We start from the raw sequence: 23480 nt of genomic DNA on the forward strand, positions 1-23480 counted from the left end.
CGACCTCCGGGACCGGCCCCCTCTTCTGCCGGTGCGATTCGGAGCATCGCGGCCCGGCCCGGTCCGGGCAGGATCCCAGTGCTCTGTTCCTCGGCTCCGTGCCCGCCAGCCGGCCTGCCTGCCTCCCCTCGCGCTCCCGCTCCGGCTCCCGCTCCCTCCCTCTTGGCTGCTCGCTCCGCGCTCCCTTTTGTTGCAAATAAACTTTGTGGTTGAGGAAAGGGGGCGGGAGGCGGGGCCTCGCGCCCAAAAGAGGGGGTGGGCTCCGGGCGCGAGCAAGACTGGGAATCGGGATTTGGGGGAGTGGGGAGGGAATCGGGGAGGAGTCGAAGGAGAAACAAGACTGCTTGAGCACATGTAGACCGAAGCGACCCTCAGAGGACCCCTTCTGGAACCCATCGCCAAGCTGCTCCTCCAAGGACTTGCTCCAACGCACGAAACCTCTGAGAGTGGTCAGCTGCGCCGACATACAGCCGGGGATGCACACCGACTGCGGTTCAGACGCTTCTGCATGGTAACACCTTCGGCCAAAGAAACTCAGACATGGCAACCTTCGACCCATAAACTGGTATACACAGACTTTCAGGTACACCCAAAAACACTCTTCCCGCAGGAAAGGGGCGGGACTCGCCGCCAGGGGGAGTAGGGAGCGCCACGGGCGGACCTGGGCGCCTGCGGCTCCCTGCCCCACCCCTCCACCCCGCCCAGGCCACGCCCCCCACCCGGCCCTCCGCCGAGAATGCTACGGTCGCGGAGACCCGGTCCAGCTGCCCGCTGCCCCAAAGGCCCCGCCCCTCTTACCTCGGCGTCGCGTCCCGCTCGGACCCTCTCACGTCGCCCCAGGTGCTCCACCCTTTGTGGCCACGCCCCCACCCGCCCCCACGTTTCCAGCTCCCCATTGTAGTCACGCCCCCCACCTGCCCCCGCCGGCTCCGAGGTCCCTCTCCTCGATGCTCCGCCTCCTGAGCTCCGTGGAACGCAGCTCTTACGCCCTCTACCGGCCGGATTCTCCTACCCTGTGGCGTCCTGGACAGGTAAAGCAGTTCCCATCCCGCAAAAATGGGAGGGTTGGGAAGTCTTCATTTCCTTTCCTTCCTTTCAGCTCTTAACTAATCCCTGCAAGAGGCTTTCCCCAAATCTAGTCCCTTCGCCACACACACAACAGGAGCTTCAAATGAAACGCCCTTGATTTGCCACTGCCAAACCGACACGCCTACCTGGGGCCCTCCAGGCTCCTACTAGGAGTGGGTCGCCTCTGTGGCTTCAGTCTGATCTGACCTTGAGCTCTCCTTCCACCTCTGCCCTAGTCTGGCAAGTCTTACATTGTCCCGGGTACTGGGGCCTTCCCCACCCCCACCTGCCTCTGGGAGGTCCCATTCATCCTCAGGGTCCCAACTTAAATGGAAGGCACCTCCTTGACATCTGAATGAACCAATGAGAATTTATGGAGTGCCTTGGATGTATGGGTAATATTATTTCATTCATTTTATTTAATCCTAGAACCACCCTGTAGGTGGATAATATTGCCTCTTCTTTGTGGGTCATGAAGGAGATGTAACTTTGACCACTGTCAAAGTCAGAAAATGGCAGCACCTTCAATGACTCAAATTCAGCTTTGAGGGGCTTTGAACACTACGCTCCCTTCTAGTCTTCATTGGTCCCAGATTCCTGATGAAGAAAGGGTTTCTCTCTCCTTGAGCCCCCAGCAGCCTCTTCTTCCTCACCTTCCCTGGGAACAGAGGATAGCCTGGTCTGACTCATACTCCCCTCAGCTCAAGAAGACAGTGTCTGGGCCTGACTAGGCTGACAGGCCCTGGGAGCAGGAGGCCCTGGTCCAGATGAGAAGGGCAGGGATGGGTATAGGGCAGGACAGTAGACACTGAGGGGTTGACTACTGTATGAGAAAAGGAAAACTCAGCTGGGATCTGGCGCCCTGCCTACTGCTTCCCTTGGGTTGTGGCAAATCCTTGTAGGGAGAAAACTTCTTCTTGGAGTGGAGACCAGCCTCCTGTTAAGTCCCTTACCTCAACTTCGTCTCAGCTCTGCCTCAAAAGGACATCTCTCGAGGAATTGATGGCAAGAAGGAGAGCCCTGCCTGGCCTAGTGCCTCTCTACCTTGGCCTAGCTGTGTGGCCTTGGGACGTATCCTTACACATCCCTGGGCCTCAGCTGTCTCATCTGGAAAGTGAGGAGTGGGTCTAGATTTCCCCAAGGGTACCTCACTGACTGTATTTGAAGTCAGGCTTTTGTTTGCTCTGGAGTGTGTTTCTACTCTTTTGGGGAAATTTTGGTATGGGAGGGGACCTCATTCTAGGAGTCACTGCTTTCCTCTAATGACAATGGTCCCTAGCATCTCAAATTTGTATTTTCCAAACTCTTTCACATCCTGTCATATTTTGTCTTCATATCACTTCTGGAATAGAGGTTTTTATTCCCATATCACAGATGGGCGAACTGATGGATAGGAGCAGAGACTCAGGCCACCTCAGCATCCTGCAGCTTGGCCTAGAGGTGGGCTGACTGGGGCCTCTGAATCAGGAATTTCCCTTGTTGGGGAAGGAGAGTGTTTAAGGATCTGAGCTGGGCCTCCACCCAATGGGACACTCACCCAGAGAGTGGCTTGGCTGCTCCCAGCACCTCCTGAGTCCTCTTTAGCCCCTTCTGATTCAGGATGAGAGAAAATCATCTTCTAGGTATACAGAGACCCTGATTGTGTTTAGCCCTTCAAAGACTCATCTAGGAGGTGGCTGGAAACACCAGGCCCCAAGGTGGAGAGGGGGGCACTGTGTTGGGAATCTAGAGCTGGGCCCAATGCAGGCACTCTAACAGACATGCCTGGGACTCTCAGCAGGTCACTTTCGGGCTCCTCACCTATGAAAGGGGAATGAAAACGTTAATCCATCTACCCAGTAAGTCATGGTGACCCAGCAAGATCAGGGCTGTAAATCTCTTGGAGAAATCAAGATAGTAAGGTTGTGGTAGTCCTAGTCATGGCCAGTGATGGGCCTTGAGTACATAAGAGAGAAAAAAAAAAATGAGGAGAAGACCCCAAGAAGCAATGAGCTCCAGGAAGAAACTGTCTTAGGGGGAATCAGGCTCCTGACTCCGTTCCCAAGTCAATTAGAAATGACCTGAGATTGTCCCCTTTCCTGTATAATTAGACCTCAAATGCCCAGAATTGGATTACTTATAACCTTTTATTCATGACTCATTCTCACTGCTTATTTAATTGGCTCCCACCACAAAACAGAACAGCTAGGACTTTGACAGTGTCCTACATCTCATTACGTAGTTTCCCTAACCCATTCTGCTGTGGTACCACCCAGGATAACCATTACCTCCTGTGTAAGAAGGAAGGGCCTGGAGGACCCTGGGAATTCATGCCTTCAGCATGCCTTTGCTTTCCTTTTTGTACAGATTTGTTGCATCTGTGTATTCCTTCAAAGTATATATTTTCATTTCAGTTGTCTTTATCAAAAGGACATCTTGCTGTGTATAATTTTTTTTGAGATTTCTTCTCTTTTTATTTTTTTAAATATTTTATTTATTTATTTGACAGAGAGAAAGGTCACAAGTAGGCAGAGAGAGGGGGAAGCAGGCTCCCTGCTGAGCAGAGAGCCTGATGCAGGGCTCGATCCCAGAACCCTGAGATCATGACCTGAGCCGAAGGCAGAGGCTTAACCCCCTAGGCCACCCAGGCGCCCCCCAGATTTCTTTTCTTTTTAAAGATTTTATTTACTTACTTGAGAGAGAGGCGGGGAGAGCATGCTCAAAAGCCAGGGGGAGAGGCAGGCGGAGGGAGAAGCAGGCTCCCTGCAGAGCCGGAGGTGGGGCTTCTGACATCACTACCAGAGCCAAAGGCAGGGACCAATTGAGCCACCCAGGTGCCCCGCCCCCTACCCCTCTTTATGTTCTTCTGAGCTCTCTTCCCTTAGCTGTAATGATCCAGGTTTCTGTTTATTTCATTACTGCCGTTCTCCTCTATCAGACTAGGAACTCCCTGAGGGGCAGGGACCCACTGTTCAGCATGATGCCTGGCACATGGTAGGTGTTCAGTGTTCAATAAATGTTGTCTAGTGGCTGAACTGCTTCCTTGTCTGTACCCCCACCCTCACCCCCAGATTCTTTCTGAGGGTAGGGTCTGGGTCTGAGCTGCCTCTGTGTTCCCATTGCCATCTTGGAGGAGCAGAGAGAATGTGTGTGGAACAAATGAATGAGGGAGGGAGGGGAAAGCTGCTTCTGTTCCTAGGACAGATCCAGCGCCCCTGGGCTTTTCCAAAAGGACAGACCCTGGTTCCTGACTCTCTCTCTCCTTCATCTTTGGCCCTGCCCCGTCCTCAACCCACAATAGCCAACACTCACAGGTCTCCTGTCATAGAATTGCCTTCCCTGGACGGGGTCTCCCTGGGAAACTTCTCTCTTTTCTTCCCCACCCATCACCTCCACTTCCTCCCCTCACCCACCTCCCCTTCCACCACCACTCTGAAAACCCCAGGCCGTCTCTCTGGCTCCCCATCCTCCCCAGCCCCTTAATGGAATTCCCAGGGTTCTCCAGGCCCTTCCTTCTTAGTCTCTCCCTCAGGAAACCCAACCACCCCTTAAGCCTCCAACCAAACGCAGCACCACCACTCCCCAAGTTTTGCAGCAACTTCTCTAAGCCTTCTTGGGTACCCCCAGATCCTGTTGACTCCTAGCTTGTCACCAGGCTAGACCCTGGCCCCCACCCCAGTCCAGGACACGGCCTGGCCTCCCCCTAGGTCCTCATCTCAGGATAGAACCCGAATAAAGGGATTCATCTGGCTGTGGGTAACAACAGCCCAGAAAGCTAGTGGCTTAGAAAAGAGAAGACATTTATTTTTCTCTTGTGCAAAAGTCCCGGTTTAGGTGGTCCCAAACCAGGATGGTCAGAAACCCAAGCTGTTTCTCATGGTCTAAGATGGTGCTCCAGTTGTGATGTCCCCTTTGTAAGCAGTGAGAAGGGAGGGGAGGCAAAGGACAGATACCACCACTCTTTTACAGACATTCACCCCCTCCCCATATTAAATTGCCTTAAGGTACTTTGCTTATCTCCAATTGCCCAGGATTAAGGTACCTGGTCATACTTAGCTACAGGTAAGGATGGGAAATGAAGTTTTCATCCTAGGAGGACAGGTGCCCAATTAAAAGAGAGTTGCGGTTGGCACTTAGCTGTCTCTGTCACAACTTCCTAGGCGGTCCCGTTACTAGGACTGGCTGAGGCAGGTGGACACTTGGAAGGCAAGTGAAGAAAGGAAAGGGAAGGGAGGGAGTGTGGAAGAGCTGGAGGGGGGCATCCTAGTATCTGGTTTAGAAAAAGGCTGTGTGACCTTGACATGTTGATTCCCACAACTGGGCCTCAGTTTCCCCATCTGTAATTGGCGGTAATGTAAGGATTAAATGAGAAAATGTGTATACAGCACACTGCACAGTGCCTAGAACTTGCAGAGCCCAGCAAATAGCCACTGCTGTTATTGTTGTGACTTCCCTGGGCTGGCACCAAGCCTTTGACTCTCCAGCCATGACAGCTGTTAAGCCCAGTCTCATGCCACAACCCTTCCTAACCATCCTCCAAAAGCCTCCATGCCTTGGGCTGTGCTGTTCCCTGCACCAGGAACAACCTGGCCCTCTCGTCTTCAGTCTAATTACAGCCATCCTTCAAGCCCCAGTGGCACCACTCTACCCCCCAGGAAGTCTTCCCCAAGCCATGAGAATCACCCTGGACGCCTGTGAACCCAGGTGCTCCCCAGACCTCTCACCATGCTCTATCCTCATTACCGTGTCTCTGTCCCCTCCACCCCAGCAAGCAGACCTCTCCGTGTGATCCCCCATCACGGAGTGTGCTCTAGGTTAAAGTGAAGAGAGTAGGGGTGTGGGGACAAAAGGAGGGAAAAGGAAGGGGGCATTTCAGGCTCCCCGAATGGCACCTGGAATCCCTTGTACTGGCATGTAATAAATGACTTTTCCTTCTTGCAGGAACAGATGGGGCTCATGGATTGTGGCCCTTGTTCTGACAAAAGTGTGCTGAGTTTTTCTTTTAAAAGACCAGCTGCCTCGCAGGTGAAGGCAAGGAGAAATCCTCTGCTCTTAGCCCCTTGTTTAGAAACCTCCCAGGCCAGTTCCTAGAGAGAGATGCTGAAGGAACTTGTGTGTACTATAGGCAAGTTCATTGTAATAGTACCAGGCATTGCACACTTACTCTGTTCCGGACATTATTCTAAGTGCTTTGCACATATTAATTTTCACAACCGTTTTACAAGATAGATATCGTTACTGTTTCCATTTTACAGCTGGGGAAGTTAAGGCACAAGGAGGCTAAAGAACTTGCATAGAGTAAGACAGCTCCTGAGTAGTCGGGCCAAGATAAACACCAAGGGGACCTGGCTCTGGAATCCCTACCCTTTATGCGCTTCTGGCTCTCAAAGGGAAGCTGGGAATGGGATTCACCTGCGGCCCACCATTTCCACTCTTGGAAAAGTAACCAGAGTGTCACAGTTCTTGGCAGTCTGCTGCATGGTCACCTGTCACCTGGGAGTCCCCACAGGGCTCAGCCGGCACTGTGGGCAGAGGTCCTCTGCCTTCTGGCTGCCCATTCCCCTACTTCCCCAGGACTGGCAGCTGACTCGGAACAAGATGCAAAGTAATTAGGATCTGTAGTGCTTGGCATGACATTACATTGTAGAGGGAACAGACCTCTTCTGACATTGCCTCACATCTTTTCTCTGTAACCCAAAGAGTTCCTTCTGTCCAAATTATCGGGGCACTTTTGATGGATTTCCAAGATGGGCTGGGCCTGGTTTTCCCCCTTCCTTAGCCAGCTGCAAGCATGTCTCCAGCATGACTATGGAGTTTAACTCCGGCAAAGTCCTTCTCTGAAGGGCCCCATGGCCCAACAGCCCTGGAGATGAGACAGGGCTAAAAGAAAAATACTAAGTTACGCAGTCCTTCCCTTCCTGCCCCTCTGCCCTGCCCTCACCCCTCCACTTTCTGAGAAGGGAGGCTCTTGGTCACGGCTGGTTTGTGTACAGGGTCTGAATGGTATACCAGCAGCCAAGGGCAGGCTAGATTGTTCTACAGGAGGAAAGCTGAGCTCTGGGAGGAGGGAACAGGGACCTGAGGAGAAGTGAAGAGGGGGATGGGGTGGGCAGGGTGGTGGAGATAGAGAGGAAAAAGAGCAGAGAAAATAAGGAGCTCTATGGGTGGGGCTAAAAGGAGGCGTGGGTGGGAAGAGCAGTTAAAGAATTCTTATGTGGTGGAATCCCTCAGAGATCTTCGGTGAAGATGCCTTTCCAAAGCTTTCGAAGGCTCAGGTGTGTTTGAGATGCCTCCATGAGAGGGCCTCCAGTGGCTCTCAGGCACCCACAGGCCAGAATGATGGAGTTGGGAGGGCAGGAGCAGAACACATGGAACAGGCTATCTTGAGACTGGTTGGTTGGCAGGCTCCTGGCCACAGGACCTTTGCACCTCCACGTTGCAGCCTCCTGGTGGCCCCACACCTCTTCAAGCTGTTGACTTCTTCTAGAACGAAGCACTATTGAAGGGGTATTTCCTCTCACTTGGGAGGCCTGGTGGAGGGGTTCTCAGGCACCCAGGCTCCCCCGAGGCTGAAAGAGGCATATTTGAAGAGGTAGGTGGAGAAGAGGTAGAGTCTGGGGCTCTTCCTGGCATTCAGTGCTCTGGTTCTGTCCACACTGCTCCCTCCTGACTTAACTGAAACTCACTGTTCAGGGCCAGATTCAGCACATCTACACCTCTGGGGTTTTATAGACACACAGTGCCTCTGCCGAGTCCCCACAAGCTGAAACATTCGAGGCCACGCTTGCCCTTATCTGGAGGGTGGTCAAGGAAGGGACAGCTCTCATTTCCCCAGCTTTCACACACAGGAGGCCATATGCCTGCCCCCCACCCAGCTCTCTCTACCCCTGTACCCCAGGACAGAGTCTAGCCTAGAGCTGTGGGAACATGCTCCCACTTCTATTGGCTGACCTCCTACTCAGCCTTCAACATCTGGTTCAGATGCCCGCCCCCCCCCCCCCACCCCATCCCATTCCAAGAGATCTTTCCTGACTCCTTGGACTGGATCATGGGCATTCTCTATTTATCTGTCCCAGCCTTGACATCATTGTGTCAAGTGTTTGTAAGCCCAGTAGTTGGAAGCCTATATGGGGCAGGGCTAGGACTGGTTCTCCCGGTGCCCCCGAATCAACCCAGGCCCAAGGACAAGGTGTAGGTAAAGGTGTGCTGAATGAAGGGACCATCACACACCTCCAGAGAGCTCATACTCAACCCATCAAAGTCCAGCTAGAACACTCCTTTCCAGAACTTCTCACCTCCTCCTCCCATCTTCCCTCAGTCCCTATACTGCTGACTCCAAAGCATCCAGCACACTCCTCAATTACAGTACATGCCATGCCGTATTTTTGCAAACAGCTTCTGGCAGCTTCCCTGACTCCCCGGGGGGCTGACTGGCACCTTCTGGAAAGCCAGGTTCAAGCCTGTCTTTCTGCGCCCACAGGTCCAGAGCATGGGCTCAAGGAATAGTCATCGGTGAGATTCTGTAGTCTGTGGGGGACCTCACTCCCTGCCCAGCTGAGCTAAGCTCTAATTCTCTGCCTGGTTTTGGGTTGGAAGGGCTTCTGGTGCCCAGGCCCCAGGTGTCCTGCCCCAGCAGACTCAGTGACCCTGTCGCTGCCACGTGGCTGTGAGTTTCTGGAGCAGCTCATGTGGCCGCCGGCGGAACTTCTTCTGAGTGAAGTAGAAGAGGATGGGGTCCAGCACGCTGTTGGCGCTGGCAAAAGGCCGCGTGCCCTTGTAGGCAGCAGCAAAGGCCTCCAGCACGGGGCATGGGACACCGGCTGTGGAGCGCACTGCCAGGTAGGCGGTCTTGGTGATGTGGAAGGGCAGGAAGCTAATGGCAAAGACAGTTGCCACCACCAGGGCCATGCGGGCCGCCTTGCCGCGCCGTTCCCGGGCCACTGGCCCCACTGGGCCGTCCTGGCGGCACAGACGGCGGGCCAGGCAGCAGTAGCAGGCCAGCAGGGCGATGAAGGGCAGCAGGAAGCCGATGACGGTGAGGGCCATGCCATAGGGCATATAGCGGGCGGCCAGGGCTGGTGGGCTCAAGTCATAGCAGACGGTGCGGTTACGCTGGATGCCGGTGGCGGCGAAGAGGGCTGTGGGCAGGCACTGGGTTGTCACGGCCAGCCACACGGCCCCGCACACCAGCCAGGCTGCGCGGCGGCCCCCACGCTTGTGCCAGGGGGCCAGCGGGTAGCAGATGCCCAGGTAGCGCTGGAAACTGATGCAGGTGAGGAAGAGTATGCTGCCATGGAGGTTGGCATAAAAGAGGAAGCGGACCAGGCGACAGGCGAGGTCTCCAAAGGGCCAGTGGTCCCCCTGGGCGTAGTTGTAGATGAGCAGGGGCAGGGAGCAGGCATAGAGCAGGTCAGCCAGGGCCAAGTTCAGGGTGTACACGGCTGTGCGGGTCAGGGCCCGGCGGGAGGTGCAGATCTGGGCAATGACACAGGCGTTCAGGGGCAGGCCAGCCACCAGCACCACTGAGTACACGGGTGGCAGGAGCAGTCTCTTGAAGTTCTCTTGGTAGACACAGGTGGTGGGCGGGGAGCCCAGGGCCTGGCCTGTACCATTGTCCCACTCCATGGCTGCCCAACTGCTCTTCCTACATCCAGAGAGGCTGGGGAAGCAACACACAACCTGTCAGTAACCGTACTCACTGACCATCTGGTAGACCCCTGTCCCTCTCTGGGCCCTTATCTCCACTTGAACCATCTCTGATACTCACCACCCCATGGAGGCCCCACATAGTCCTCACTTTAAGGAAACCTAGAATACAATAAAGCTCACGCTTGGGAAAAATCTGGTTCACTTTCTACAATATTCATTTCCCACCACCTTCCTGGTGAACTTCTATTCATCCTTCAAAACCCTAGTCAAATGTCTCCTCTGGAAGTAGAGATTGACAGACTTTAGTTTGTTTTTGTTTGTTTGTTTGTTTGTTTGTTTTAAATCTTTTTTTTAAAGTTTTATTTATTTAAGTAATCACTACACCCAACATGGGGCTCAAACTCATGACCCCAAGATCAAGAGATGCATGCTCTGCTGGCTAAGCCAGCCAGGTACCCCAGACAGACTTTAGTTTGTGTCCCACCTGTGCTACCTACTAGCTATGTGACCTTGGGCTAGTGATATACCTTATCTGAGTCTCAATTTTCCTATCTGAAAAATGGGGGAAAGATACACCCATCTTTCAGAATGATATGAGATTAGAGGTACTAAATCAAACTAAGTTTTACAGGGCTTCCCTGGGCTTTTTGGAGTTTGGAGATTATGGTCATGGTGAGCCTGCCTGTCTGTCTCTCCAGCACTGACTGGAACTTCCTGAAGAGAAGTGCCAGGTCTGATGCTCCTCTGTGTCTGAGAGCGTGGTCTGGGGTCCAGGGCAGAGAAGGCCCTGGTAATTCTGAATTAATCAACAGGAACAGAACGTCCATACACTGTGAGCTGACAAAGGACAGCGCCCACCTCCTCAGCCTGGACTCCACCTTCCAAAGCCATGGCTCTTCTTTTGGCTGCAGTCTTCTTATCTGTAAAATGGAGGAAGAAAGTGATTCAGGAGTCCCCTAAGCCTCCTTCCACTTGACTTCGGGCTACAAATGCCTGTCTGGCCGAGCCACTGGGTCACAGCACCCTCTGGTGGCTACAGTGAGAACAGCGTTCCTGAAGGCAAATGGCTGGGTACCAGCCAAATCTGCTTCGTTGTTTGTTTGTTTTTCAGGGTTTTGTTTTTTCAGTTGAGTTGAGTTTTGTTTTGTTTTTCTAAGACTTTAATTCTTAAGTAATCTCTATACCCCAGGTGGGGCTCGAACTCACAACCCGAAGACCAAGAGTTGTGTGACAGAGGCAGCCAAGTGCCCCTCCTGCTTGCTTATTATAGAGAGGAAAACACGGCACAGCCAGAGGCTGTGGTGGCTCAGTCTTACTCCGTGAGTTAGAAGCAGAGCCAGAACCATAGCCTGCCCTCCTGACTGAGAGGCTGCAACTTAGTGTAGCCCAGGGTCATGGAATGTAGAGGCTATAAACCAAATGTCAGAGCTAGGCAAACCTCATTCAAATCCTGGCTCCCCTACTTCTATGCTGTTCAACCCAAGACATGTCAAACTTGACTTTTCTAAATTTCTGTTCTTATCGGTAAAACATATCATAGGCCTAGTATATAATAGGTGCTTAATAAACGCTATGCTGTGCTGCTGTATCCTACACCTCATCCCTCCATTCTTCCCTCAGGCTAGGTTTTGGGGGAGTCAGAAGCACAGGTGCCTTAAGGGGGTTCCCTGGTGAGGTAGGTCTGACTTCTTGATACCTACCTCCCAACCTGCATGTCCACATTTCCTGGTGTCCAGCGAGAATTCACAACTTAAATCCAATGGACCTGTAAGACAAAACCCTTTGAGATAGTGGGTCAGATCATCCCCCTCCCTATTAATAGATGGGGAAAACTCAAGCGAAGGAAAAAATATGAAATCCTGCAAATGTACACAGAACAGGATAGAAGGTTGAGGCCACGTACATGGGTTCTGGTCCAGAACCCATGTTCAAATCCCAGCTCTGCTACATGTGATCTGTGGGGCCTTAAGGCTCATTATTGGACTTCCATGCCTTGGTTTCCCTATCTATAAAATGGGCTCATATAGTACCTGCTTTCTAAGCTTGTTATAAAGATCAGTGCCTGGCACAGGGCAGGTGTTCGCTATTCTTAATGTGAATACACCCTGCTGAGTCAAGTTATGATATTTTTCAAAGTTATGTTAGAGCGAAACCTAACTACCCAAACTGATTTCTTTCAACTTTCAATTTGATTTTGATGAAAATATTTTCCCCAGATTCTGGGAAACTGCAAAATGAGGTTTAACGAGTCTCTAGTTTATAGTCCCACAGGCCATATAACCTTAAATTACGGAAAACCCTTTGTGGGGTTTCAGCCCAGGTGCTAGGAATGCTGGGTGCCCAGCTAGCCAGTTAGGAGGTGGGGGGTGGTTACAGAGGAAGAAGCATGGCCAGCCCCCCATTGTAACCAAGAAGCCAAGATTAGTACAGGCAGAGAAAGTTCATTTCCTCATCACCTCATTCATTTGTCTGGGCCTTTCTTTCATTTATGCATTCATTCTTCTGTTTTCACCTGTCAGGCATTTAAATGAACACTTTTTACCTGCAGGGCACATGCAGGTACAGTATACAGATGCAGATGTAGGTAGAGATATAAAAATTATACATACACATCTGCTAGTCTGAAGAGGGGGACCCATGTGAGCCATAGGACGGAAGAGACTTTTCAGAGGAGGAGAAAGGGTGGAACATGATCCAGGGGGTTGAGGAGGAGATCCCTGGGTGGGGAGGGGTGTCCTCAGGTCTGGTGGTGCGGAGAAGAGGCAGGCCTTGAGAGGAGAGCTGCCTACTAGGGCTGACGGTCATGGTAAGAAGGAAGAAGCTAGAAGAAGGAGCAGCGCTGTGCCTCTGAACATTTTTGGGAGGCCTGTTTTCCTCGGATGCCACCCCAGGAAAGAGACCTCTGCCTCAGGTGATGGGAGGCTCCAGATATTTTTTTTAAAGATTTTATTTATTTATTTGACAGACATGGATCCCAAGTAGGCAGAGAGGCAGGCAGAGAAAGAGAGGAGGAAGCAGGCTCCCCGCCGAGCAGAGAGCCCCATGTGGGTCTCCATCTCAGGACCTTGGAATCACGACCCAAGCCGAAGGCAGAGGCTTTAACCCACTGAGCCACCCAGGCACCCAGGCTCCAGATATTTTCCGCGCTCCACTCCTGATAAGACTAGACCTCTTGGAAGGAGTCAGAGGCTGCCCTAGGCGGGGCAGGGGATGGTTCTGAGGGAGGGCTCCCTTGGCCCCTGCCTCCCAGCAGCGGCTAACACGGGCTCCTCAATCTCTCACGGCTGTCACTCATTTTTGAGCCCTGAGCCCTGGGCCATCTCAGGCCCCAATGTCCTCCTGGGCTCCGGCCACTCTGACTACGGTCAGGGGCTTTCTAGCAAGTTGCTCTGATAGATGACATCCTTCACTGCATCCCTCTACCCTTTGAGGAAAAGCTCAAACTCCTGCCGTCACAGCTTGCTGCCGAGCCCTCCAGCCTCATCCAAGGCCCCCCTGGTTGCGTCCCTCTGTCCCCTCCTGTTCTGCCGCACTGTCCCTGAGACAGCACCCCTGCCACAAGACCGTTCAAAGCCAGAGATCCAGACTTCCCCTCTGGCCTCCGCATCTTGGCAGCTCCCTCCACACGAAGTGCCATTCATCCCATACCTATCAAAACACTAAGTGTCCGTCCATCCAGCTCCAGATCTGATCTTGCTTCCTCCTTTCTGGGCCTCCGGCTGGGTGGAGTCACTTTTTCTGCCCCCACCCCCCAACACTGTGTGGACCTCCTTTAGGTCAGTGCAGGCCCAGCCTGCCTGCCCAAAGTCACAGTTCCTTGGGTCCAGCTCCCATGCCCGCCTCATACTGGCCCCCGGTGCCAGGACGCACCAACACTCACATGCGGCCTCCTGTCCCTGAAGCACCCTGGTGGCCTTTAATGCATTGGCACGAGGGAAAGCCAGATGTGAGGCTCTCCACTCTCCTGTTCTGAGCCCAGGCTGAAACACCTCCGATGGGGCGGGCGGCTTCCTCTGTTTCCTGGCAGGGCTGTCTCTGACTGAAATAGCCCCTGCGGGGGCCACCCCCTCCCTGCCACCCCTAACACTGAGGCCTGGCGGAAACCGGGCCTAGAGGAGCAAGGAGGCGGAGAAAAGGTCTCCTTCCTGGAACCCTCCCCACCCCAGCGGAGGAAAGAAGGTGATGTGGGGGTAGAAAGAGAGGTGGGAAGAGAACCAGAGGCTGCTGGTCAAAGGCTAACCCCACAGACCCAGCAGCTTCCTTTCTCCTCAGCCCTCTGTCAGTCTTCTCATCTGTCAAATGGGCACGCTGGTGATAAAAGAGCTTTTGGCTCCCCCTTTAGCTGTAACACCCGGAGTCACCTTCCAGTCACTCACTCCCCAACCATCCTCCCTCTCTCCATTCATTCAATAGCTCATTCACGAACATGGGATGCCATCCCTCCACCTGGCCATCCACTTAGGCAGTCACTTATTTGCTCACCCTCTCCCTTCCCCCTTCCCTCTCTTCCTTTTCTCCAAAACATTTATTGAACTCCTACTGTATACCCTCCAATCCTCCTATATACTTCCACTTAGCACTCACTGTCTCCTTCCACATGGCAGGTCTGGAGCCCCTGGGAGGGATGGGTGTGTGTTGTGGGGATTGATACGTCCAGAAAACTCACCTGAGTGAGAGTCTCCCTGCCGGTGCCAAGCCCTCTTCCAACCCCTCCTCACTCCCAAACCAAGACTCACAGCTGTTAGGACGGCCAGGGCAAGTGAGGTGGCTTCTCATTGTCCTGAGGGGGCCAGCTCCGGTAGTAGAGGCAGCATTTGAGAGGGGTGACCTGGAGGAAGGAGGCTTTGGTTGGGAGCAGCTAAGGCAGCTAGGGAAGGGGGGACAGCGTAGGGCAGGGAAGGAATACGTCCCTGGGCATCTGAGACCCAGGTTCTTGTTGTGCTTTGGTCCCTATTCACAAGCCCCTTCTCCTCTCTGAGCCTTAGTGGAATGTGGTCATACCAGCCACCAGAATGTTGTGAGGATGAGAGGCCAGAGTGACGGAGGACCCTTTCTACCCTGGAAGGTGTAAGCACTGACCTCCCACCCAAACCCCCTTTACCAGCAAGGGGATTAGGGAACCGAGTCAGGGACAAAAGCCTGGGTCAAACTGAGAAAATTCAGATTTGGACTGCCAGCAAACACTTGGTCAGCTGTGTAAGGATTGAGCACCTGCTGTTTATTCAGTCTGTGCGAGGAGATTGCTTGTGTCAGATCCAAGTGTGGGTCTCCTGTTCTGATTTTAGCAGTGCTGGAGCCCCTGAGGGCAAGGACACCTGGCCTTCAGCCCAGCAACCAGTTCTTCGCTGGGTTCCCAGGACAATCTCCAGGGGTCACCCCTATCGTAATTGTCTGTCCCAAGAATGGGAGCAGTTCTGCGGGCTTCCTGGAGGTGTCAGCCTCAGGGCGGGGCTGGAGTCTGAGTTCTTGCTATCTGGGTGGGGCCCAGATGGGAGAGCTCAGATCATGGGGGTTATGGGTACCCCTAGGACAGAGTGATCCAGAATGGATCCTAGAGAAGGCACATCTGTGGCTGGGCCTTGAAGGGCCAGGAAAGCTTGGACGAATGAAGAGTGAAGAGGGCATGATGTTCTCAGGTGGAGAAGGAGCCGACCTCATTTGAGAAACGAACAACAGCATAGCATGGGATGCGTCATGTGATGAGGGGGCTGGCCATGCTCCCAGGCCTTCGAGGGCTCCCGAGTCCAGTTTCAACCCTTCCCTACCAGGCTTTCCGGCCCCCAGGTGAACATGCATGCTGTTTCCTCTGCCTGGGATGCTTTCCCCCCACCTTCTCCAAATAATCCCTGCTTATCCTTCCTGTAGTTCTCATATCTCATTTTCAACGAGAATGACTAGTGGTATCTGCCATCTAGGCTGTGGTAAGACATAAAAGGAACCACACAGGGGAAGTGTCCCAGCACATGGCACAGACTCCACACACTCTTGTTAATGGAATGAATGCATTCCGTGTCCCGCTTAAAGGGCCCCACGTTGGACTCCCTCCATGCACAGCAGTCCACATTTACTTCTGGGTCCTCTGGACCTTGTGTCCTTTCTTTCTTATTTATTTATGTATTTATTTGACAGAGATCACGAGTAGGTAGAGAAGCAGGCAGAGAGAGGAGGAAGTAGGTGCCTCGCTGAGCAGAGAGCCCAATGCGGGGCTCGATCCCAGGACCCTGGGATCATGATCTGAGCTGAAGGCAGAGGCTTTAACCCACTGAGCCACCCAGGCGCACCCCTCCACCCCCCGCTTGTCCTTTCTTAACAGCCTACCCTCTGTGGGATGGTTTATCTGCAGTGCAGGCAGGTGGCGGGGGACAGTGTTCTCTCCGTTCTACAGATGCAGGAAGTAAGACTCAGGAAAGTTCAGTGAGTTCCCCCAAGGTGTCCCAGCTAGGGGACATTTCAATACAGACCCCTTATCCAAGGTTTCCCTGAAGTCCATGCTTTGAAGTTCGGGCTGGGAAATTCCCAGAGGATTGTCTTTCCTGCACCAAGGGCCTCCGGCCATGAGATGGTGCCAGCAGACTGCCTGGGATGGCCAGGCTCAAGCCTTTTGCCAGCTGCCCGGGGGTCGGGGCTGAGCAGCAGGTCTACACAAGGCCAAGGCCTCCCCTCTGGGGCTGGCCCTGAGTTACCTCAGGCCTGGGCTCCCAGCCTCAGTTCCTCCTGACCCACTCCCCAGCCTTTCTGCTATTTATTATTCCCGCATCGGTTCAAGCCCTGTTCTCAGAGCCTTACCTGGTCCATGTGGCTCACAGGAGCCACTGGGAACACTGGCAGGGGGACAGGGGCAGTGTTGAGCCCTGTTTGTCTGAGGTAGAGGCTCTCAGAATGTTGCCCCAACACCAGGCATCTGCCACCCAGCTTTGTTCCAGGTATGCCCTTGGCAGAAACACTGAAGTCCCTCACTGCTGAGAAGGGACAACCCGGCCAGTTTCCTTTTTTCAATTAAGGCAACACGTGGGATTGGTTTGTGCCCACAGCAGAAGCAATTCAGGACAGATGTCAGGGAGAACTGGCAAGGGTTGAAGCTCCTGGGGCTGCTTGGCTCCTATGGTCTCAGGATCCCCTTTGGATGACTCTGTAGCTCCCTCCCCGTCCCTGCTCCAAAGCCGCCCTATCTGGAAGGGATGAGGAGGCCAGAGACAGGAGCTGGAAGCCTGAGTCACTGTCTGCCAGCCAGCCAGGAACCAGCCCAGACCCGGTTGGATGTGGGAAGAGGCCTGCTAAACTTGGCCTGCCTGCCTGCTGGGAAGTATGGCCTGGAAACCCCCCTGCTTTTGCCTCTGGCTTGTGAGCTTAGCAGCAAGGGCACAGGATGACAGGGGTCAAGACTCAGCTTCCTTCCCCTTACAAGGCAGAACGACTGCTATCCATCACCCACTTACTCAATGACCTGGGGAGAGCCACCTACTCTCTCTGAGCTGGAGACTTCACATGGCAAACAGGTCACGGTGCCTGCCTTCCAGGGTCACTACGCCTGCTGCTATAGTCACCAACCCCACCTCGACCCAGAAGCATCCAGCCTGGGACAGGACCCCGCCTCAAGCCAGCCTGAGTCCAGGTTCTGGATGCCAGTGCCTTGGGATGCCGAGAGGACTGTGGGCAGGGGTCGCGCCCACCACTCCTGGAGGAATTTGGGTCCCCCCGCCACCATGGGGTACCAGGCTGGCTGTGAAAGTGGCAAATATGGTAGGAGACGAGCACAGAGCAGGCAGAAAACTTGATCTCTCTTCTCTTTTTCAACTTCCCCTTCTTACCTCCTACTCAACAGGAATTAAAGCTAGAACCGAAACAGCCATTTTGAGCGCAAGGAAGGGGAAGCTGTAGCTTCGGGGAATTTGGGAGTTGAGGCTGCTTCCTTTAATTTCGTTCTGGCCCCTACAGGCTGAGCACAGAGGGAGCTAGCATCTCTGGACCCCCTGCTCCACGCCAGGCCCATCAGCCGGGCTCATGGAATCTCCACCACAATCTGGACAGATGCTTTTATCCAGCACTGACTTCACGCCGTCACTGTCCAAAACGCCGCATCTCACTTTCTCTTCAGTTTCCACCTAAGCTTTACAGATGACGAAGCTGGGGCGTGGTCCAGTTAGCAAGAGGTTCTCTCTTAGGAAGGGGACTGAAGAGTCAGTGACCATGGTGGCCCAGGTGGGCACAGGACTGAGAAGGCATGGGGCAGCCTCGGGGCTGGGGAACCGTGGGAGAGAGGACAGGGGCCTGGAGTGTCCCAGGGATGGTGGGGTCCATGGTGCCAGCTTTCCAAATCCATGCCCATGGGCTGCGGCACCTCCCACCCAGGGCTCTGGAAGATTCCAGAACCTTCCAATCCCCCCCTCTTCCCTGAAGCTAGTGTGAGAGGGTTTCTGTGCCTTGCCTGGACCCTGCTCAGGTTTTTTGGATTTTGGTTTTGGTTTTTAATGCCCCTGTAGAGGTATGCTACTTGGATTCCCCTTCAAGTAAAAACCTACTGTTTACCGGCAAGGACTGTGGTTGGCTGACAGTCTCTTTTGGTGACCTCAGGACCCACCCATCCTTCCAGATAACCAGATAACCAGATAACCTCTGGGGAAGACATGGTCCATCTCCAGCTATCTGGCTTGTCCTGCAGGAAGTAAGTTCTCCTTCACAGTTCCTTCCAGCCAACTCCAGACCCCTCTCATGATGATGGCTCGCCTCCTATTTTTCATTTGGGGATCCCCTCCTTCCTGTCAAGTCTTGACGATCTGTGGTCGCAGACCCGTGACCTAGGCCTGCCTGTGAGAGAAGAGTATGTCCTCAGGCCCTGAACAGGCTCAGGGGTGGATGGGTGAGCTTCGCTATGTGCCTCATAGTCAATTTTGGACATTTTGCTGGAACACTGGGGAGGAGGCAGGGTTTCCGCTGGTTTGCAAAGCTGGTAGGAAGTGATCCTGGAGCTTCTAGAGCCAGGTGAACTATATGCCAGCTACTGTCCTATGCAATGGTGATATTACCACCAGGAAGGAAACTGTGCAAAATAAAGCCAAGGGATGGCAGAGTGGAGAAATGAGAATATACAGTGTCCTGAGCATACCACTGAGTGCCTGGTTCCACTCACGCCTGAAGCTTTACCTTCCACTGGACTTTCTGATGGCATGAACTGAAAAATTCCCTTTTTGCTGCAGTCCATCTGGCCTAGGATTCTGTCACTTAAAATCAGGAGTCCTGTCTATAGACCCGCACCTGCACCCTCCACGTGTCTCCTCTCCTCTTTCCACATCACATGTTCACAGGCTCATCCCTGGAGGCCTTCAGAGGAGGCTGGAACTGGCTGTGTACCCGGAGGCCACCAGCAGAGGGGCAGGTGGGGACTGAGGGACTCTCAGGTCAAGCTTGATCCCTAAGGGGGCTGTCAGGGAGGCCCCCCAATTCATTTCCCATGAGGAGAGCCCCTCCTCCAGCAGCCCGTAGAGCAACCACTGTGTCTCAGTAGCTCCTGGGGAGGAGCCTGGAAAGCTGGAAATCCAGCTTTCAGTCCTGGATTCATCACCCACCTACTATGGGACCCTGAGAAGGTCACTGCACCTCCCCAAGTCTCCCTTTCCTGAGCTACTTCACTGTAGCTGTGTCATTTCCTGGCCATCGAGCTCAGGGCTTGTGCTGCAAGATCTCATTTGCTTTTTACAACAATCCTGCATGGTGGAGGGTCTTATCCCCACTTGAAGATGAAGAAACAGGCTTAGAGAAGTCTGGTGGCTTGCCTAAGGGTGATACTGTGAGTCGTGGAAAGCCAGGACGGGACACAGACCTAAATGTTGATATTGCCTATGCTCCAGAAGAGAGACAACATTCCCCTGTGTGAAAACTGAGGCGAGAGAGATTAGGAACTTGCCCAAGGTGCGTGGTAAATCTACCAGCCTTCCCTGCCCCTCAGGAACACAGTGGCCTAAGACAGGACACAGGAATGGGGGCCAAGAGTCAGGGCAGAAAAGAAGACCAGCCTGAGAGTCAATGTCAGCCAGACCCCCTCCCTTCTCTAACTTTGTTAGGAACTGGGGAAAAAGTCTGCTTTGACTTTGGGGTCCCTGGAGCTCCAGCTCCCAAGTGGCGCTGGGAAATGTTGACTGAGTGAGCCTAGTCTGTAAAGATGAGCCATAGGGCTCTGTCCTTGGTGCTGCCGGGCTCTATTAAAAAAAAAAAAAAATCTTTGTCTTGGTTGACGACAGGGAAGGCTTGTCAGGGGAATGAAGGTTACGGCTGCGGGAGCAGCCCCTCTGCGCCTACCTGGGTCCCCCAGACTCCAGCTCTCAGGAAAGGCAGACCGCCACCACTGCCTGAGTATTCATTGTGGGTTATGATCCTGCCCATTTCTGACACAGACCCTGAGGTCCCAAAGGTAGGCAACTTTGTCCAAAGCTCTCGTAGGCAAGAAGTCTCAAATAACCTCTCACCTCCCATGAAAGGCAGCTCCTTCGCCTTGGTCCTGCTCTGACCACCCCCAGCATCTAGTCCACCTGGCAGCAAGAGGAGACCCAACTGGGGTCGCAGAGCCTAGGGGTCAATGACAAGGCTCTGTGTTCTGGACTCTAGGGGCCAGAGAGGCCTTAAGAGAATCTGACCCTGAGCTCTCCCTAGGCTCTCAGAGAAGGAGGCTCCCTGAAGCCTCTTTGACAGAACTTGTCTGTTCTTTAGTTGCATGCTGCCCATCACAGGGGACTCACTCCATCTCTCCCAGGCTGCTGCATTCCACCATAAGAAAGCTCTCTGGGAGATGTGCTTCTTCACACAACGCCCTGAGATCTGCCCCTAGCCACTGCTTCCCTTCCTGTCTGGCCTGCTTCGGCTCTCCCCAAGTCCCCAGGTCCCAGGATCCCCTGCAGAGAATGTCCCATGACTATTCATCAGCTGGTCTTCATTCCAACAGGCCAAATCCAGTGCTCTTCCTCGTCCATGCCCAGGAAACCTCGTGGTGGAGCTCATAAACCAGACATGAGGCCAGGGAGCCATGCCCATTTCCAAATCTGAATACAAAACCCTTTGCTTGAGGCTTGTAAGGGGTACATGGTCTCCTCTTCCCATTTTGGGAGGATAAAACTGAGCAACCCCCCACCCAAGCTTAGTATCTTACCAAGGCCACCAATCAGCTGGTGGTTTTCCAATCGGCTGGACTGCTTTCCACCAAACCCCTAATCCTTGCCTGCAAATGTCAGGCACGTAGGACTGGGGTTCCATTTGTGGCTAACCTAGCATGGGAGAAGCCATGCTTTGTAGGCATCTGAGGGCTGACCTGGAAGGAGGAAATCAAAGCAGGGCAACTACCTGGCTTTGAATGTGGGAGGTCAGCGTGACACAGGCGGTTCCTGCCACAGAGTGTGTGGCTGCGTGCTGCATGTGCCTGAGGACCACTGGGCAGACGTCACCTCCTCCAGGAGGCCCTCCCCTGCCATACCAACTAATATGGCCACTTCCCACCTTAGACCCACACACTTCCTATTCCCCTTCTCCGCTATATTTTTCTCCATAGCATTTGTCCTCTTTGAACATATGATTCTATTTATTGGTTTGCTTACTGTCTGTTTCCTCCCACCAGGACCTTAACTCTACCAGGCCGGGGTCGTTTGTTTTACTCACTCCTGCATCTCCAGTGCTTAGGGTGGCACCTCACATGAGCAGGTAGTCAGTAAATATTTGTGGGATGGAGGGATGGATGGATGGATGGATGGATGGATGGATGGGGAATTTCTAGGGGTGACTCAAGAATGTCTACAAGAGAGGACCGAGGGGCAGAAATGTGATGGGGGCAGAGGGGACTAGGCATGACGTTATGCTTGTATCGCAAACTACAGTGTATTTACAGTACGTTTACTGGAGCTCAGGTGCTGATAGAGACTTCAAGGCCACCCAGGGGTCCGCCTCTCACTGGCCCTGAGGACCCACCAACCGGGTCACCACCCCACTTGGCTGAGTCCCCAAATGTCTGCCTGTTCTCGAATGGGCCCTTTCCTGTCTCTTCTAAGATCCTTTGCCCAGTTTTTCTTGTCAGCCCTACCCTCAACCGCAACAGCCTTCAACTCCTCCTTCAGAGCTCAGAGTGCCCCTTCAGAAGGGCCTCCTTCGACTTCCTGGCCACCTAAATAAACTTGAATCCGTTCCTGGTCTCTCATTCCTCCTGGGCCCCAGGCGGCCTCCTGCAGCGCCGCTCCGCCCCTGGCCCAGCCCTCAGTCCTTCCCCTCAGCCCACATTCCCTCATCCTCTCCCGCCTCCAGCTGTGCTTCTTCCCTCCCAGTCCAGCTGGTCCACGAGTCCTCTGCCTCCCATCCTTCCTCCCTGCCCTCATTTCTCACCCCCTTCCAATCTGCCCAGGGTGCCGTACGCAGGGAGCCTTGGGGCCAGCTCAGGGAAGAGGGGTGGGCACCCTATCCTTCTGGGTGAGGCTGGTGAGATGGGACCGTGGGAACCAGTGACCTCTGAGCATCATCCCGAGGAAATCTCAGAGGTGATCTTGACATAACAGGCCTTGGGGGAAAAACAGGCCACTGTGAGGTCGCTCAGGTTTGGTGCCTTGAGGATGAGGCAGGGCTGGGGGAGGGGAGGTGTCTTTGTGGCTTCCAGGAATGGGCCTGGGCTCTTCTGGGAATTTGGACGGGGGCCCGGGCTGATCAGCGGCACCTCTAGAACGTCTGTATAGGTGACAGCTGGGGATTCTGGAGGGAGCAGAAGAGGGGCCTGACATCCTGCCATCGCTCATGATATGGGCTTGAGAGAACATGACAAACAGTAGGGGCTGTTGATCATGCAACAGGTGAGGGTGGGGGCATGCTACCCCCAGTGTCACCCGGGTCATGGGAAATAGGAGGTTTCATCCCAGAACAGGTCTCTGCTCAGAGCTCCCCGGAAAACCCAGAGTTCTTCAAACCCCGTTAATAGGGTTTCTTCCACGTGGTCCCCTACACTCCTCCTAACCTACCCCCCACCACCCAAGGTCACATAGATCCAACCGCCCATCCCTGGCACCCGCAACCCCTCGGCCACACATCGCTGTTCCCTCTGCAGAGCTTGGCACCTCTTGGGCGTGGATCCTGCCCTGGCTCCACAGCTCGTGAGTGGTGCTTTTGCTTCTCTGAGCCCCAGGTCCCTAAGTATAAAACAGAGATAATCATATCCACCTCCTGACACGGTTGGGGCTCAAATTACGTAATGGATCTGAAACACCCAGCCAGTATCTGGAACAAGTAGATATTCCCTCCATGAAGCTTCTATTACCACTCATAATTTCATCACAGCCCAGCTGAGAGATGGCCTCGCTGCCTTTTCTGATTTACCCATTCATTCATTCACACTTTTGACATGTATTGGCAGGAAGCCTTACAATGCATAGGGACTTCACTGGGCTCTGGTCCCTGTCCTGGAGGAGCCCCAGCTGATGGAAAAGACAGATGAAGGGGTTTGCCTCTGTCACAGGAAGACAGAGAAGGGCCCCATCCCTGCCAGGGGTATCAAGGAAGGATCCTAGGAAGAGGTGATTCTTTGGCGGCAGGTGGATGGGAAAGGGGAGGGTGTTCCTGGCAGAGAGGCCTGCTGGAGGTATGAGGGCACAGGGTAACTGCAGGTGTCTGTGTTTGCAGGAGGTGAGGCTGAGAGATCATCAGAGCCAGGTCCCAACAGGCCTTGAATGCCAGGCTATAAATTTGGCACCTGTATTGTGGGTGCCCATCAAGGAGCCCTCGACAGTGTATAAAGGAGGGTAGAGGTATGATCAAATTTGAGATAAGGC

At 53.7% G+C, this 23480-nt stretch overlaps 1 protein-coding gene across 6 annotated transcripts in view; it reads right to left on the reverse strand.

Annotated features, from left to right (window-relative positions):
* Positions 1–7795: 7795 nt before the first annotated feature.
* P2RY6 (pyrimidinergic receptor P2Y6) overlaps positions 7796–23480 on the reverse strand; it is a 35174-nt gene continuing 19489 nt past the window's right edge. For 3 of the 6 annotated variants that reach the window (XM_032358899.1, XM_032358898.1, XM_032358901.1), the window contains 4 exons: positions 14433–14524; positions 11397–11461; positions 10555–10616; positions 7796–9706 (listed from right to left, as the gene is read on the reverse strand). In XM_032358899.1, the coding sequence (XP_032214790.1) occupies positions 8686–9706; positions 10555–10616; positions 11397–11461; positions 14433–14472 (1188 nt within the window). In that variant the 5' untranslated portion in view covers positions 14473–14524 and the 3' untranslated portion in view covers positions 7796–8685. Of the gene's footprint in view, positions 9707–10554; positions 10617–11396; positions 11462–13576; positions 13663–14362; positions 14525–23480 lie in introns of those variants that run through there. The other 3 variants (XM_032358902.1, XM_032358904.1, XM_032358903.1) reach the window with 3 other exon arrangements.

Source organism: Mustela erminea, chromosome 9 (assembly GCF_009829155.1).
Source record: "Mustela erminea isolate mMusErm1 chromosome 9, mMusErm1.Pri, whole genome shotgun sequence".
NCBI lineage: Eukaryota > Metazoa > Chordata > Mammalia > Carnivora > Mustelidae > Mustela > Mustela erminea.